Genomic DNA, 18,529 nt, shown 5'->3' with positions numbered 1-18,529 from the left:
AAAAACCTAAGCCACTGGCTTGCTCTACAGGTGCTTATAATCTAATAGAGGGAGGCAAAACGAAATGTAGGAAACTGTTTGATACTGGTGACTTCAATGCTAAGTCCAGGCCTCTGAAATGGAAATCTGGCTGTGACCCTGAAGAATAGATAGAGTCTAAAATGGCTCTACAAGGTGAGGCTCCTGGGTGGTTCAGTCAGTTAAGTGTCTGACTTTGGCTCAGGCCAATCTCTTAGCTCGTGAGTTCGATGCCAGCATTGAGCTCTCTGCTTTGGATCCTCTGTCCCCCATCTCTCTGTGCCCTTCCTCAGCTGGCTCTCTCTCTCTCTCTGAAAATAAGGAATACACTTTAAAAAGAAGGAATGGCAATATTCCTGGCAAGAGGGGTAACATAAAAAGGAAGAGACAGAGGGGCACTTGGGTGTCTCAGTTGGTTGAGTGTCCGACTTTGGCTCAGGTCATGATCTCGTGGTTTGTGGGTTCGGGTCCAGCATAGGGCTCTATGCTGTCAGCATGAAGCCTGGAGCCTGCTTCAGATTCTGTATTTCCCTTTCTCTCTGCCCCTCCCCAGCTCATGCTCTGTCTTTCCCTGTCTCTCAAAAAATGAATAAACATTAAAAAATTTTTTTTAAAAAAGGAAGAGACAGATATAAGAAATATCTCAAAGGAAAAATAAAAATACTTCTGAATAATCAGATATAAGAGGTGAAAAAAGGAAGGGGATTTCTAACCTAGGATAATTGAGAGAATATTCTTGTTTCTGACAGACACCAAAGGTGGAATATAAGCTGGATGACAGAACACTATAGTGAGCTGGGTTTTGTGCATGTTGAATTTTATATGATGACAAAACATATCAAAGTAAAAATAAGCAATAGTTTACTATTATAAATATTAAAAGCTATTGATTTTGAGCATTTACCATGTTTCAGACAGTGCTAGAAGCCATACATGTTTTATCATTTTCCTTTACAACCATCCCATGGCATGAACACTCTTTTTAAGTAGGCTTCACACCCAGCACAGAGCCCAACGCAGGGCTCAAACTCATGACCCTGAGATCAAGACCTAAGCTGAGATCAAGAGTAGGATACTTAACCGACTGAGCCACTCAGGCACTCCATGAGCACTATCTTTTTCCTCATTTTACAAAAAGATGAACTAAAACCTAGGCGATAACGTCCCCAAATCACAAATAATGAGTGACAGAATTCGTGTTTGAACCCAGATGTCTGACTCTGAAGACTAGGCATAAATTCTGTAGTCAGACAGCCATGAACAGGTTATGGAATCTTACATAAATATTCAAAAAAATATATTAAGCACTAACTATGTACCAGTTTTCAAAGTGCTGGGTACACAGTTGCCAATAAAACAGACATAGTCCCTACCCTCACAGAAATCAAACCTGGTGGGGATAATTGACATTAAATTTAAAAGTCCCAAAAGCATAATTATTCCAAATGGTGATAAATAGTACAAAGCGAAAGCACGGGGTACTAAGAAGACATAACAGGCCATAACGAAGATTAACAATCAAGAAAGGTTCTCTCAAAAAATTCAGATCCTCAGCATGTAATCTCTCTTATGATTTCTGGACTTTGTATGATAATTATCCTCCCCTGAGCAGTTCAAATGTAACATATTTAAAACTTAACTCTGGATTCTTCTCCAAATTTGCTCCCTATATTAACACTTTCGCCTACGCATGTCAGAAACCTGGGAGGTATATTCATTTGACATTTTATACTCTCACCCCCACATCCAGTCAGTCAGTTACAGATTTCCTTCAATTGTCTCTCCTAAATACCCCTCAAAACAATCCTGTATTCCCTGTCTAATGCTCTCGCCCTATCCCACCTTTCTTCCCTTACCCATCCCAGTAGCCATCAAACTGGCTTCACCAATCCCGATTTGTCCCCTCCTAAGCATTCTCCACTCACATGGTAGAGCAATATCTTAAAAATATAAACTCGATCAAAAGCTTATACTCTATGACTCACTACTGCATTTAGGATAAAATCTAGAATCTTTTCCATGGTCTTCAAGACCTCACATGATCTAACCACACTAGTAGGAAACCCGCACCAAGAAAGATGTGATCAATAGAGAGAAGCAGTGCAAAGTCCAGAATACAGGAGGAATTATGCCACTGGAATTATGCCAGTAGGCAACATGATGGGGGGGGGGGGTAAGGGGTGGTTGTCACAGGATGATGGGAAGGGAGGAAATGGAAGTGGTGGGTGAAAGCATTTGTTTGAAAAATTAGGTGATGGTAGGAGTCAGGTGCCAATTGCACCATAGCCTACACATAGGAGAATGGAGAAAAGGAAAGGGAGAGGCAGAGACAATAAACTTTAGAAAGTCAGGGCAGGATGAAGACAAAGGCACAGGTGAAATGATTAGCCGTGTAACAATCTTCTCAGCAGTCTAAGCCAGGAACGGTGAGCACAGGCGGAAGGCCACATACCAGGGTGTCACACTCAGCGCAGTTCTGGTACTCTGATTTCATTCTTTTGGCTACATCAGTTGCTGGAACTCCTTCTGAAGGAAGATATGCCCGGCAGTAAGGGCAGGTCCACTTATTGTTCTTTAGACTGGTAGCGATACAGGAACGGCAGAATCTACCCAAAACAAACCAAGAACACATCACTTTCCTTAAAAGGTATAAAAGAGCCACGACTATGTGTTTGTTTGCGCACATTGTATTTTATTTTATTTTATTTTTTTTTACATTTTCAATGATTTATTTGTTTAATTTAAATAAGACCTATCATGTGCTTAAACACTTAAACATTTCAAAAGATTGTATAATACTAAAAAAAATGATTCTTCTTCCTCTGCCTTCCCCATATGATGGATTCTTTCCTAGAGGCCACCAGAGATTATGCGCATTGTATTTTAAAGGCACCTTGTACGCCAGGAGCTGTGCTGCCAAATGCAATGTGCATGTGCATCGTACACTTGGCAGAGGGTCTTTTACTTTCCCATAAGACTTCTCTGGAGTCACAACTCACATCAGGCACTGCATGCATTTAAACAAAAGAACACCGAGTAGCGATATAGAATTTCTATAAACAGAATTAAAACTATAACCCAAAGGATACTCAATGTGTTCTTTCTTCTCTCTAATTCTGGGGGGAGTTTGGGGAGAAAATAGGTCTTTGCTCTGTGGTATTTTGTATTTTAGATAAGAAAATAGCAAGAAGTCGAGAAGGCAAAATACCATACACGTTATTATTTTTATAAACTAATTTTAATGTCTGGGAACGTGGGTGGCTCAGTCGGTTGAGTGTCCAACTTTGGCTCAGGTCATAATATTATTGCAGGTCATGAGATTGAGCCCCGTACCCGACTCTGTGCTGACAGCTCAGAGCCTGGGGCCTGCTTCGGATTCTGTGTCTCCCTCTCTCTCTACCCTCTGTCTGCTGCTCGTTCAGCAGAAACTATACTTCAGATTTTGGATTTCAATCTTTTCTCGGGCTAGGGATATGCAAGTATCATGCTCTCTTACAATGCCAGGCAGATCGCAGTCAGCCGTGCATTGCGCTTACAACTGTTCTACACCCACAGGACCATTCTGTTTTCACACTTTTAGTACAGCATTCGCTAAATCACAGGAAATATTCAACACTTATATTACGAAATAGGCTTTGTATTAGATGATTTTGCCCAACTGGAGGCTAATGTTAGCATTCTGATCAGATTTAGGGTAGGCTAGGCTAAGCTATGATGTTTAGTAGGTCAGGTGTATTAAATGCATTTTCAACTTACTTTAATTTAGGATGGCTTTCTCAGGACAAACCCCATGTGAGTCGAGAAAGATCTGTAGTCCTTTTTAAGTCATCTCATTTCCTCCTAGTGACCAGCAGAAGCAGCAAAACTGGAAGACTGTGGGTGTACCTGTATAAACTTGTGGGCTTTACAGAGTGCACTCCTACAGTCATTCTGTGGGTTCTGCACGTGTTTCTGTAACTACAACTGACAACTACAACAATGGAAATGCCTAGGAGATATTCATGGAAAGTAGCACACTTTACGCATTAAAAAAAACCAAGTCTCTCACTATAACTCCCCTACATTTACACAGTGGTAGACGTGGCATGAAACTCTCAAATGAGCAGTACATAGGTGCTATTGCATTATATGAGAGAATATTCATTGAAAATCTGGTAGATCAGTCAATTAGTTGTACCCATTTTAACCAAAGTGTTTACTAAATGGAGAAAACACATCGAGACTAAGGTGTTTCGGAACAAAGAGAGCTTGCTCGTTATGAATACATAAAAACCATGCGTTTTTAAAGTGTTACCAATAAGGAAAGAAATTTGATGCCACTGCAGCTTAAGTCTCTGTACAATTTTTTTCCACTTAGCTGTAGGTTTGAAATTTTTCATAAGAAAACATTAGGGGGAAAATGTTATGGAAAATTAACCATCTTTAAAAAAAATGTTTTAATGTGTTTATTTATTTCTGAGAGAGAGAGACAGAGACAGAGACAGACAGCATGAGCAAGGGAGGGTCAGAGAGAGAGGGAGACACAGAATACAAAACAGGCTCCAGGCTCTGAGCCAGCTGTCAGCACAGAACCCAATGCGGGGCCCGAACCCACGAACTGCAAGATAATGATCTGAGCCAAAGTCGGACACTTAACAGACTGAGCCACCCAGGTGCCCTGAAAATTAACCATCTTGCTATGACTTAAGTTTCTTTACTCCTAAGAAAAATTTAGTTGTACATTTAGGAAGGCAAATTTTTGGAGGATGACACACCTGACATTTTTAATGGAACATGAAAAGAAAAAATTTTTAAAAGTATTTTTAAGGGCATCTAAATTCCATGTGAGGAAAAGATTATGCTGCATTTATGATTACTTAAATAAATTTTTTAAGTTTATTTATTTATTTATTTTGAGAGAGAGTTGAGTACTAGGGCACGTACAAATGCGCACGAGCAGGGGAGGAGCAGAGAGAGAGAGGCAGAGAGTGAATCCCAAGAAGGCTCACAGGCTCATCGTTATTAGCTTGGAGCCTGACATGGGGCTCAGTCTCACGAACAGTGAGATCATGACCTGGGCCAAAGTCAAGAGTCGGACACTTAACCAACTGAGCCACCTAGGCGCCCTACTTAAATAAATTTAAAGAGTACAGAACAATTTGGAATATAATAAAAGGCTGAAGAGAGATAATGCAAACCTTTTAAAAATTGAATATGTGTTGCTTTTAGCAAGAACAGTGAATCCATGATCATAGAAAAGACTTTATGAGAGAATGCGTAAATCTGCACAAACCTCCCTAGACCCACCCATATAAACATTCATGCACTGGTGACATTTTTAGTAATAGCTTACTATTGCCAGCTAGTGTTCGACTTGCCAGGGATGAAATCGTGGCAGTGTCTAAGGTCCCTGCTCTCAGACTTCCAGAATGGGGAGAGAGGCAATAAGCCGGTAAACAAATAGATGGGCAAATGATAAATGCTTTGAGAAGAAGAAAACGTTGACAATAAAAATAGAGTGAGTGGGGCAGAGAGAGTATTTAGCTGGGTGGTCCCTGAGATGATACCTGAAGGCACCACTGTAAGGAAGATCTGGGAATGGTTTTCCAAGCTGAAAACAAAGGGTACAAAAGACAGGGACCATCTTCTGAGGTAGCTGAGGTAGAGAAAGCCAGCATGCTTGAAAGGCAGGGGGCCCCAGGGAGAATATCTGGAGATATGGGAAAGGGGAGTAAAGTGGTCAGGAGATGGATCATAAAGCCATAACTAAGGGTCATGGGAAGGCACTGGAGGGTTTTAAGAAAGAGGGTGACGCAATTTGAGTTACATTAAACAGATCACTCTGGGTCCCTGAAGAACAGATTACAGAGGCTCAAGAGCCACAGCAAGGAGCTTAGGTTTAAGTCATTGGAAGCATCAGTTCAAGAGAAGGTGATGGCTTAGACCAGCAAAGAAACAGTAGACAGTGTAAGTGGACAGACAGATTTAGGATTTATTTTGGAAGTGCGCCAAAAGGACTTATGACATACCAAATGACAACAAATATATGCCCTATTATACTAAGTAAAAGAAGTCAAACACAAAAGACTACTTATTGTACGATTCCAAAACTCAGTTACAGAAAGCAGATTGGGTTGCTGGAGCCAGGGGTTCGGGAAGGGGGTTGTCCACATAGAATGTGAAGGAGGGGGACCTGGGTGGCTCAGTCGGTTAAGCATCAGACTTCAGCTCAAATCATGATCTCACAGTTCATGAGCTTGAGGCCCACATTGGGTTATCTGCTGCCATCTCAGAGCCCTTCAGATCCTTTGACTTCCTCTGTTCCTTCCCTGCTTGCACTCGCACTCTCTTTCTCTCTCTCTCGAAACTAAAATAAACATTTAAAAAAATGTTTCGGGGCGCCTGGGCGGCTCAGTCGGTTGACCGTGCAACTTTGGCTCAGGTCATTATCTCGAAGTTCATAAATTTGAGCCCCATATCAGCCTCACTGCTGTCAGCACAGAGCCCGCTTCAGATCCTGTCTTCTCTGTCTCTCCCCCACTTGCACACTCTCTCTCAAAAATAAACATTTTTAACAAAATGTTTTAAAAAAAAGAATTTGAAGGAACTTTTTAGGATAATGGAATTAACTGTTTTAGGTCTTATTTGTGGTTATAGGATTGCAGACAATTACCAAAATTCACGAACTCGTATACTTTGTGTGAACTGTACTGTATCATCGCAATAAAGCTGAAAAACAGCACAACAAAACAAAAATGCCCCAGTGACAATAGGCCAGAAACAACAACATTGCATGAAGAAGAGCACTGAAATATATACAGCTCAGAACCATTCAGAATCTTGCAGGCCTCCCTCCTTCCCCACCCCAGGCACACTGTAGGTACCCAGCAAACTGAAATAACTAAATCAGTTATGAGGAATGGATCAAAGGAGAATTTTCTGGGCAGGGCACAACATTCCCATCAATAACAGTGTTATCTCCTTCTGAAAAAACCCAAGGGATAGAACCGAATACAATAAGCGATTCCTGTTTGTCTGCCCCCTCCGCACCCTTGTAAGGTGGTTGAGAGTGATCAATCATAAACGACCTAATCAGATGAGGAGAAATTAGGTGAGAAACAGAAGCTGAGGATAGAAGGCAATTGTATTTTTTTTTTTAACTATTAAAATCTTTTCAAAAGTTCTGAGTCAGGGGTGCCTGGGTGGCTCAGCCAGTTGAGCGTCCGACTTCGGCTCAGGTCATGATCTCGTGGGTTTGGGAGTTCAAGCCCCACATGGGGCTCGCTGCTGTCAGCCTGTCAGCACAGAGCCTGCTTGGGATTCTCTGTACTCCTCTCTCTGCCCCTCCCCGTGTGCTCTCCCAAAAATAAATATTTTTTAAAAATTCTAAGTTAGTTGCCATTGCTTTAAAATCAGATTTTACAACTAAACCCAAATTTCTGGCTTCTCTTGAGAAGCTAGTCTTCTCCAAGTCTGGCTTCAATTCCCCTGTGGTCACGTGGGCTAATGCCCCCATCCTGTGGAATACTCATCCTCCACATTCATTTATATCACTCGTAGTTTGCAGCTCCTGAAGAAATGAATTAGGAACTGGATAATGACTCTACAATCTTTGAAACTAGATGGAAACTTAAATACCCCACTCCCTGGAGTTAATTTATTAAGTCCTTGCTATTTACCGAAATTACATGGTTATCAGTAAGATCCTTATAATGAAGAAGTCAGCAAAGCATTGCAGAAAAATAAGGAAAGGCTTGCTGAGGACACTGGGTACAATTATGTACCCAATCTCAAGAGGTAAAACGGAGCCCTATGTATAGTAAAGAGGGAAGGGATACATTAGGGACTCCACGGGGCCTAGGGCTAGACAGGCAAAAGAAGTATCCAGACATGGTCCCAAATATGACTCTGGAAGAGCCACTGGCAACATGAGGTCAATGTAACATTTTATTTCTGTTCTCAACAAGAGGCTGCCTCACGGTGGGTGTGCCAATATGAAGCTGAATGAAAAGCTTGAGCGGGCTTGGTAAACTCAAAAATGTAAACAGAATAAGGGGAATTGCTATTGTTATTCAAAGTGATGATAAGAATCTTAAGCTAAAATATTCCAATGCAGGGAAATAAACACGTACACGCATACCCACACACCGCACTCCCTCTTCCCCTGCATCGATCAGCCTGGACAGGCCTGAGAGCAGCTGTTCTGAGAGCATAAACCCTCCAGTCCCCCACTGCCCCCACTGCCCCTAAGATTTCATTTGATGTGTTTATGTATTCAGTTAGATTCTGCTCAAAGTCCATCATTCAGCCTCCAAAACCTGACTCTGCATATCTCCACACCACATTATGTGTTGATTTAAAATTTAACCCCCCAAAGAAAAATGTATTTTAAAAAATTTTTTAAAAGTATTTATTTATTTTTGAAAGAGAGAGAAAGAGACAGAGTGTGAGCTGGGAGGGGCAGAGAGAGAGGAGACACAGAATCCCAAGCAGGCTCCAGGCACCGAGCTGTCAGCACAGAGCCTGCAGTGGGGCTTGAACCCACCAACCATGAGATCATGACCTGAGCCAAAGTCGGGCGCTCAACCGACTGAGACACCCAGGCGCCCTGAAAAAAATCTATTTTTTTAACTTAAAATCTTAGAGAGGTGCCTCTCTATAACCTTCAAATGCTGTCCTCAATACTTGCTGTATTTTGCTGTCAATTAAATAGGGTTGGCTAAAGCTGTGCTTCAAACTTTAACATGGCATGGCTATAAATCATCTGAACATCCTTTTAAAACAGTTCCCAATTCAGCAGATGTGAGATGGGGCCCAAGATTCTGCAATGCTGCTGGTCCATGGGCCCACAGCCAATTTCTAAGGAAAATCTCGGCATCAAATTCAATCTGCTACATTATTTAGGTTTTGTTAGAGAATACATAATGTAACAGATCACTAATATTTAATTTGCCTATGACAATACTAATGTTGCTAAGTAAACACAGAGCAGTCCAACCACCGGAGGAGGCATATTTCAGGCCAGCTTAATCACATCTTTCTGAAATTCTCAGTAATACAGGGACAGATGAGTAACCTCATAAAAAGAATGGAGTTCAAAAACTATGATGGAACTGCTTCCATCCAAGTACTAATCAGACCGGACCCTGCTTAGCTTCTGAGATCAGACGAGACCGGGCGTGTTCAGGGTGGTATGGCCGTAGACAACATGATGGAACTGCTATCTGTTACTCAACTACATAGCATCCATTGGCTGGCACTAGAGAGTGGTTGTTCCTGCTTGATGGACATTCACCAAAGTATTCAATCTGCATTTTAGTTTAGAATCATTCATTAATTCAACTGACATTGAACATCTACTAAGTGCCAGACTTTAAGGAGCAGCAATGTAGGAAGTAGCATTTTTTTATTTAGAGCAATGGCTCTCCAGAGTTTTTGGACGTTGATGGTACAAAGGACTTTAATCACCCAATTTTAAGTGATGCTTACCCAAGCACAAGGAGAGGAGGAGGAATTCTATATACATTTGTTTTGGCATCAGGGGTCTGGATGTTCATATTTAAACTTCCATGTTTCATGCTAAGGTCAAATCACAGGTCAAATAACACGTCAATGATAACTGGCAATCATATGGGAACTTCTACAATATTCCACTTCTTCAATTCACCTGCATCTGTGCCCATTCAATGCTCTACATCCTGTGAAATGGATAAACTGTCCATTTTCCTAGCTAAGGCCAAGCCTTCCTCCACTCCCCAATCCTGGCTTGTAAATCCCAGCTCCTTTCTCCTACTCAAAGGCATTGCTCCTGAAATTCTCTCCTCTCCCGTGCATGAGTTTCCCCCTCACTATTGGTTCATTTCCATAACCATATGGTGTATTCCATTTTTCTTCTCCTTCTGGTTATTGCCCCAATTTTTCTCTTTCGCTTTGCCTCCCAACTCTATGAAAGGGCTTTCTATGCTTCTTGTCTCTAACTCCTATGATCGCTCACCAAACCACTCCAATTAGTCTTTGGCACCTGCCATTCCATTGAAACTGCTCTTCTCGAGGTCACCAATAGCCTCCACATTACTAAATCCAGTGATCAATTCTCAATCTTCATCCACCTGACCTTCAAGCAGCACTAGATGTAGAGGGTCCCTCTTCCCTCCCAAGTGCTTCTTGCACTCACTTGGCCTCCAGGACACCAGATGGTTTCCTTCCTACCCCTATAGCTGCTTCCTTCTTTTACAAGCTCTCTCTCTTCCTCTCTCTCTCTCTTTTTTTTTTTTTTTAACGTTTATCTATTTATTTTTAGAGAGAGAGAGAGCATGCACAAGCAGGGGAGGAGCAGAGAGAGAGGGAGAAAAAGAATCCCCAAGCAGGCTCCTTCCTTTCAGTACAGAGCCCAACATGGGGCTCAATCCCATGAACCATGCGATCATGACCTGAGCTGAGACCAAGATTTGAATGCTTAACCAACTGAGCCACTCTATGTGCCCCTGGTTTTCAGGTCTCAGCTTCTAAATGTTGGTATGCACCACTGCTCAGTCCTTGGACCTCTATTCTCTTCTGAATATACTTACTCCTCAATAAGCTCATCCAGTCCCATCAATTTATAGCCAATGATATGCTTATGATTCCCAGTTTCATTTATCTACAGCTCAGATCTTCCTCTGAACTCCAGACTCACATATCCAATTGCCTACTCAAGATCCCTTGGTTGTCCCAAACTTGGCCTGTCACTTATGGAACTGCTGACCTGACCTTTTTCCTCATTCCACCTTCCCAGTCTTTCCCATCTCAACTACGGCAACCCCAACTTTCGCTCAAGCCAAGCACTTTGCACTCAGCCTTGGTTCCTTACTTCCTCCCACACTCCATATTGAATCCACCTGGTTAGCTACACCTTCATATTGATCTAAAATCCTACCATTCACCATTTCCACTGTTTCCTTGCTGGTCCCGGGCTCTTTGCTGGATTGTCACAGTGGCCTCCTAACTCACTCTCCCAGTCCTGGTCTTCCCACTGTAGTCCATTCTCACCACAGTAGCAGAGCCATCCTTTTAAATCAGCTCCCGCCATGACTCTCGTTCAAGATCCTCATTTAGGGGCACCTCGGGTGGCTCAATCGACATGATCTCATGGTTCGTGAGTCCAAGCCCTGCATGGGGCTCTCTGCTGTCAGAGCAGAGCCTGCTTTGGATACTCTGTACTGCCCTCCCTCCCCACCCTCTCTGCACCTCCCCTACTCGCACTCTTTCTCTCTCAAAAATAAATATTTAAAAAAATAAAATAAACGTCCCACACCCTATGCAACCACTCCTTACATTTTTCTCAAGCTGAACTGCCTTCCTCACCTTCTAACTTCCTCTAGAAAAAGGCTGTCGAGGCCCTGTTGATTAATAGTTCATGCTTACTTTGGTATAGAAATTGAGAGAAGTATTTTCAGAAGCTTGTACAAAAATTTGACTGAGTAGTTTTACATCTGTTGAATATAATTAATAACTTTTAAAACGGGGACTTACATTTTATATATCTTTGGTATTTTTAAATTTCATGTTCCCATAATATATATTTTATTTTATAAAAGTATTGGTCAGTGATGGACTGAAAACACAACAAAACAAAACAAAACCTCAGTGGTTCTTTACAGCAGATAATTTGAGAAACATTGCTTTAAATATCTTAAAATTGCAGCTCCCCTACATACTTCCCATCCCATTTCCTCACCTATTTTTTTTTTATCTTTAACACCCACCTCTACATGACAAGTGAACATACTTAATGTTCAATCTTGCTTATGTCCACCTGCTTCATGAGAATGCCAACTCCAAGAACACAAGCATTTGTGTCTACGTGCTCAGCACAGGGCAGGAGATGTTTGCTGGATCAATAAATGAAAGCACCTCAGGCAGTAGCAGATCTAACCAAACAACCCACACCAAACCGAAATGATAATGATGAAGCCAAACGAACAATGATTTTATTTTAGGGACAGTTGTATGGATTCCTACTGTCTGCATGAGCAACATGTAGATGTGTGCATGGGTGCCTGACAGCCAGACTTCTTAGGAGACTTCTAAAGGGCCTTCCAGTAAAGGCCCTTTACTAGATAATGATAATCCAATTTTTGTTTTTGATAACCAGATTTTAATAACCCTTAAAAATTCAGTTGATAGATGTGATGGTTGGTCTTACGTGTCAACTTGGATAAGGCTATAGGATTCAGTTATTCAATCAAACAACCAAGTGTTACAGTGCAGGTGTTTTGTAGGTGTGGTCAACATCTATAATCAGCTGACTTTAAAAGAGATTATCCTCAATGATGTAAAGCAATTCCTCAAAATCAGTCTTTCTCATGCACACATATATATACTATTGGTTGTTTCTCTGGAGAACCCTCACTAGATAATAAATGTATAAGTAGGTAATAAATATGTGTAATAACAATAAGATAGTTAAAAAATAAGTTTTTGGGGGATGCCTCGGTGGCTCAGTTGGTTAAGCATCTGACTTTAGCTAAGGTCATCATCTCATGGTTTGTGAGTTCAAGACCCTTGCTGGGCTCTGCATTGACAGCTCAGAGCCTGGAGCCCACTTTGGATTCTGTGTCTTCTTCTCTCTCTGACCCTCCCCCACTCACAACTCATGCTCTGTGTTTCTCTCTTACTCTCTCTCTCTCTCTCAAAAATAAACATTAAAAAAATAAAATAACATGATATTAAAAAAGTTTTTGAGATTGCACATCTCCTGTAACAATGAAAGGGATGGCGAAACGGGTGGGTCATAAGGTACAAACTTCCAGCTATAAAATAAATAAGTCGTGGGGCTTTAATGTACAGCATGGTGGCTATAGTTAATACTGTACTGTACACTGGAACATCACTAAGACAATAGACCTTAAATTTCTCAACACAAGAAAAAAATCTGTAACCTTGTATGATGACCGATGTTAATGAGACTTTTTATGGTGTTCATTTTCCAATATATGTAAATATTGAATCATTATGTTGAACACCTGAAAGTAATATATTATGTTAATTATACCTTAATAAAAATTTTTAATAAAAAATAAAACAGGGGCTAAATTTTAAAAAAAGAATGAAAGCACTGATGTATATTTCTAGGTCACTTTAAAACTCATCAGAAAACTCTCTGACTCTACTTAGAACATTACCAGGTTGGTGTGGGCTGTCCTGCTCATACTTGACCACAGTGGGAAGTTTTAACCCACTTACCTGAAAGCACATCAGAATTATCCTCAACGATTTCATTTTAAAAAGTAAACAAATTCGGTGACTTAGAGCAATTTAATCCAACTCAGTTCAATGAAGATGTGGCTCTTTGGACCTTATAGCATGTTCCAGTCTGTACCTATTAGCTTTGTTAGGCTCTTTCTCAACCTCTTGATCCTCTCATTTATTGTTTTTAATGTTTTATTTATTTTTAAGAGAGGCAGAGTGTGAACGGGGAAGGGCAGAAAAGAGAGGAAGACACAGAATCCGAAGCGGGCTCCAGGCTCTGAGCGGTCAGCATACATTCCGACGTGGGGCTCGAACCCATGAGAGGAGCTGGGAGATCATGACCTGAGCTGAAGAAGTCGGACGCTTAAACAAAGACACCCAGGTGCCCCTCAACCTCTTGATCCATTTAGATAACTCCCTTAACTCTGACCCTTCCCCAAACCCATTCTCCCAGTGCTTTTGGGATATTTCCATTTGGAAATCTCCCTCTCAGACCACTGTAGACTCAACAAGCCCCATCACGAGTTCATTAACTACCTCCTGAGCTGAACTCTGTCCCCTTTTATCTTACTAAGGAATTGCCTTCCACTCCTTTCTCCCCCTTTATCATATCCAGCTGGTCAACAAATTTCCTTGAATACTTATTTTAAATATAAATCAGATTCCTTTTCAGTTTCCTTTATACAGCTTCAACTTATCTACTCCTTCTCCCCTCCCATAATAGAAGGTAGGAAACACTTCCATCAAATATGTTTTAACAACTGATACAGAGATATGAATAAAGTAAATTTGGAATGACAGAACATTAAAACAGAACTTCTTAAATTCAAGGCCAGGGCACCTGGGTGGCTCAGTGGGTTAAGCGTCCGACTTTGGCTCAGGTCATGATCTCACGGTTTGTGTGTTCAAGCCCCGTGTCGGGCTCTGTGCTGACAGCTAGCTCAGAGCCTGGAGCCTGCTTCAGATTCTGTATCTCCCTCTCTCTCTGACCCTCCCCTGTTCACGCTCTCTCTCAGAAAAAAAAAAAAAAATTTTAATAAATAAATAAATTCAAGGCCACCAAAGGAAAAAGAACTAAGCTAAAAGAAAAGCTATCTGGGACATCTTGAAAATGTCATAGATCTGTCTTTTATGGCCCGGTTTTATTCCAAAAGAAATACGGAGACAAGAAATAATACTGTTTGGGGGTTTTTGTTTTATGGAATGACTTTAAAAGAAATAGAAATCCTGCACTGAGTCCTTACCATGAGCTACTTTTACATTTTTTAAATATTCATAAAAATTCCATTATTCACCCTATTTTACAAATGAAGAAAGAGAGTCAAAGACATTCAGCAACGTGGTGAATGTTTTTCACACGGCTGGTCAGTGGCAGGGCTGAATTGCAAATCCTGCTCTCTCTCAAGCCCAGTGTTTCTACTGCATCACAATATGATTTATAGAGTGCTATGTACATATTCATTCAATGTAGTTTTGCCATATTAATAACTTGCTTGACTTGAAATAGGTTTATTTTATTTTATTTTATTTATTATTATTATTTTTTAAGTAGGCTCCACACCCAGCATGGAGCCCAATGTGGGGCTTGAACTCAAGACCCTGAGATCAAGACCTGAGCGGAAATCAAGAGTGGGACGCTTAAGGGACTGAGCCACCCCGATGCCGTCTATAACATCAGTTTAGAAACAGAAATCAGCATACACAAACAAGTTCAAAAAGTTTGGAGATTCGCTTCAATTTGGGTTAACACAGAGTGGTTTCATCTGCATGTCTTTATTTTTCCAATCGAAGGTCAATGGAAGAGAGTAATTCATTCAGGAAGTACAAATGGTGTTAATACCACTCACCGGTTTCCAGTGCAGAAGGAATTGGAGTTAACATTTATAAAGCGGAAGGGGCCCAAGTAAATTTGCCAAAAGGAGGAATATGGAAATTCTGCCCACAGCCAGAACAATGGACACAGATTTGTCAAAACAAAGAACAGTAAAGTGAGGGAAGGCAATTCCTTCAGCTCTTGTTGTGCTACTTCATGACTATTTTTCCAGTTGCTGGTTTCCTATTCAAACTCTAACAAAGAAAAAGATTAACAAAAGGTTTAACTTTTTACACATTTATATTATCCTTCAGCAGAGCCACAACCCCCGCAAAAAGTAAGTTATAGTATTCAGAATCCCAACGGGGTGGGGGGTGAGGGGTGGGAGCAAACAATCCCCAATCAGATAACAATCTCCAATAGTAAAGTCACCCAATTCAGTTCTACAAAAGGCCTCTTCAAGATTTGATGCCCACTGTGCATCTTTGGTGCAACTTTAAAGTTTTAATTCTCATTCGGGCTAAATTTAAATGTAATCACTACAAGGTTATTACTGCCCTGAACTAATCGATATGTTACACTGTTACACAACAATATCTTGGCTTCCATCTCCGCCTCCGGGTTTATGTCCATGAACTATATCTGGACGGCTGGGAAACAACATCAGTAATCGGACAGGAGGTCAATTAGACTTGAGTTTAAAGTACAAAGCTGAAACAAAAGGCCCTGAAAATACAGCCACAAAATAATGCCCAGGGCACTCTTTATTTAAAACACTGTGTGGGCTGCATTTTTCTTTCTTGGCTCACTACAGGGCTTTTCGGTGGTGAAAACTGCTTCTCGGTTACTAGTCTGTAGGTGTCAAGGACCACCTCAGCCCTTTTAAAAACATCTTGTGCACTTGCATTTATAATATGCTACTTTTTTCCTGGTAAGCCAAAGACACTTACTAGCCATTGCAGTATTGCCTTGGCGCTTCATCAAACTATAAACGGCCGGCCAAAGAAGACATTAAGCCAGCTTCCGCTCTCTATGCAACCCCCCCCCCCACCCCCATCCCAACAGGCACACACTCGGCCACACACCCAGGCAGCCACGGAAAGCAAGCTTCTGCGTAACCAGTAAACGAGCCCACAGATCCGACTCCCATTACTAGTTACTCAAGCACACAGTAAGGACGTGCCCATTTTACATAGTGACTTTGTTTTTAAACTCTTCTTAGAAACTAACAGCAAGTTTTAGTTCCATGGTACCTGGTTTTTAAGACAGTTATTTTTATCTATACTTTCCGGCGACTTAGGGAAGCGCTGCGTAAGGGAGGTAGTCTGCAAGCTCCCGTCACTTTGCGGCTGGGTGTTTAAACGGCTACACTCAAGGGCTCGGTGCTAACGTTCAAGTCCCAGCCAGGCCCGCCCTGACAGGTACTTAAACTCTTATGACTACAGAATCGCTTGGACGTTCCAGATTGGGTTGATCTTTGAGAGGCCTGAGTGTCTGTATTAGGAAAGGGAGGTGGGGGTGGAAAGATAGTTGTTCAGATCTTTGTTTGCTCACGAAGCTGGCCTCAGTGGGCGTTCTAGAACACGTGCACAAAGCCAGCAAAACAAAACCCACCCGGGTTCCGGGGGGCTGGGAGGTCGGGGAGAGGGAAGCACCGCCCGATTCACTGAGCTCCGCGGGAGACATGCTCTGCAGGAGCCCACTGCCTTGTGCCCAGGCGGGTGCAGGCTCTCCAGTCAATTTCACCTTCCCCACTGGGCAAGCCCCGGCTCCCGGCGGGTCCCGCGCCTGGGGTCCCCATCCCTGGGGCTCTGCACCTGGGCTGTGGGAACAAACAGCTGGGGTGATGCGAGGAGGCGCTGCACAGCCCGCTTGTTAATGCTTTCGCCTCCTGCAATCCTGTGTCACCTTCCGACTGTCCATTTTTCCCGCGGCCCGCAGTCGACAGGTCCAGGTGCCTCCCTGCAGTAGCTACCTTTAAGCGCTGGCTCCTGAAATCCCCCATGCCTTCCCCCCATCTCTCCCTCCCCAGGGGCGGGCGCGCGAGTCGAGCTCCCCCCGCACTTACACGTGGCCGCAGCGGGTCCGGACGGGCTGGTGCAACACCTCGAGGCACACGGAGCAGTCGAAGGACGTGACGGGCAGCTCCGGGTCCCCCCTGCGCTCCAGGGCCCGCGGGGCGGCCGAGGCGGCGGCGGATTTGCCGCTATCGCTGCTAAGCACGGAGCCCATCGCTGCGCCTCTCGCCCAGACAGCTGCCAAGAGCTCGGTGCCTGCTGCCGGGTTGTTTTGTTGTCCTGCGGTAGAGGAAGGAAGTCCCGGCCCAGCTGTGCTCGCCGCCTCCCTGCGCGCCCAGCTACAGCAGCTCAGCGGCAGCCGCAGCCACGGCGCCCCACCTCCGTCCCGGGCAGGCGAGTGCGCGGCCGCGCCCGGAATCCGCTTTCGAGCGCAGCCTTAGCAGAGACCCGGCGGCGGCGGAGGCGGCAGCCGCACGGAGCACGCCGCGACTTCTCGTGCTCCCGGGAGAATTGAAACCTGAAACCTCAACTGCAGAGCCCAGGACCACGGCGGGCGGTGAGCCTTTCAGGCTGTTGTAAACAGCCTCCTGACCCACTCTTGGAAGTTGAAGAGAGTGAGGGCCTAGCCATGCTTTTTGGGATCCAGACCCCACATGTGAAGTGATGGTCCTATCTGGCCTGCGCTGTTGTAATCGCCATGTGCTACAAAGACGGAATATGAGCGAGTGTCGCCTAAGACAGTGTTAATCAGGGCTTCAGTCATTTAATCAACACTCCACTAATGGAGAGGTAGTATGAGGCGGATTCGAATCTCAACTCGAAGATAAGGATTCTAGTGCTAAGTTCTGCCATCCCGGTTTCCTTGGCTCAGGGTCTCCTGCTATTGTTGGTACACTCCGCCCCATTCTCTTTTAGACATGACTAAATCTATCATTTATTAAGTCACACATTTAATAAGACTTCTTTAGTGCCCACTGTATGCCATACTTCCTTCTGCTGATGGCGACACAGTTCCCAACAAGGGAACAAAATCCCAGTTTTCACAGAACTTACTTAAAAAAAAAAAAAAAAAACAACCAAAGGGGCGCCTGGGTGGCTTAGTCGGTTAGGCGTCCGACTTTCGCTTAGGTCATGATCTCGCGGTTCGTGGGTTCGAGCCCCGTGTCGGGCTCTGTGCTGACTGCCAGCTCAGAGCCTGGAGCCTGTTTCAGTCTGTGCCTCCCTCTGTCTCTGACCCTCCCCTGCTCACGCTGTCTCTCTCTCTCTCTCTCTCTCTCCTAGAAATAAATAAAAAACATTAAAAAAAATTTAAAAAACCAAAAACATTTATTTTGAGATAATTAGATTCACATGCTTATCATTTATACATAACACATGGTGATATATAACACACACCTATATCATGCAATGATATAAATAATACATATTTAATCCCATAAACTTTACCCAGTTTCCCCCAGACTTTACTTTT

General features: G+C 43.0%; 1 protein-coding gene across 2 annotated transcripts in view; it reads right to left on the bottom strand.

Annotated features, from left to right (window-relative positions):
- Window positions 1–17,693, bottom strand: part of RNF125 (ring finger protein 125) — a 35,994-nt gene extending 18,301 nt beyond the window's left edge. The window contains exons 1-2 of one of the 2 annotated variants that reach the window (XM_039254447.1): window positions 17,109–17,693; window positions 2,471–2,624 (exon numbers count right to left, since the gene is read on the bottom strand). In XM_039254447.1, coding sequence (XP_039110378.1) covers window positions 2,471–2,624; window positions 17,109–17,272 — 318 coding nt within the window. In that variant the 5' untranslated portion in view covers window positions 17,273–17,693. The remainder of the gene's footprint in view (window positions 1–2,470; window positions 2,625–17,108) is intronic. The other variant, XM_039254446.1, reaches the window with a different exon arrangement.
- Between the last annotated feature and the right edge of the window lie 836 nt (window positions 17,694–18,529).

Source organism: Hyaena hyaena, unplaced genomic scaffold, assembly GCF_003009895.1.
Source record: "Hyaena hyaena isolate Hyena2069 unplaced genomic scaffold, ASM300989v1 scaffold_490, whole genome shotgun sequence".
Classification (NCBI taxonomy): Eukaryota; Metazoa; Chordata; class Mammalia; order Carnivora; family Hyaenidae; genus Hyaena; species Hyaena hyaena.
This window is presented reverse-complemented; position numbering and strand designations above follow the sequence as displayed.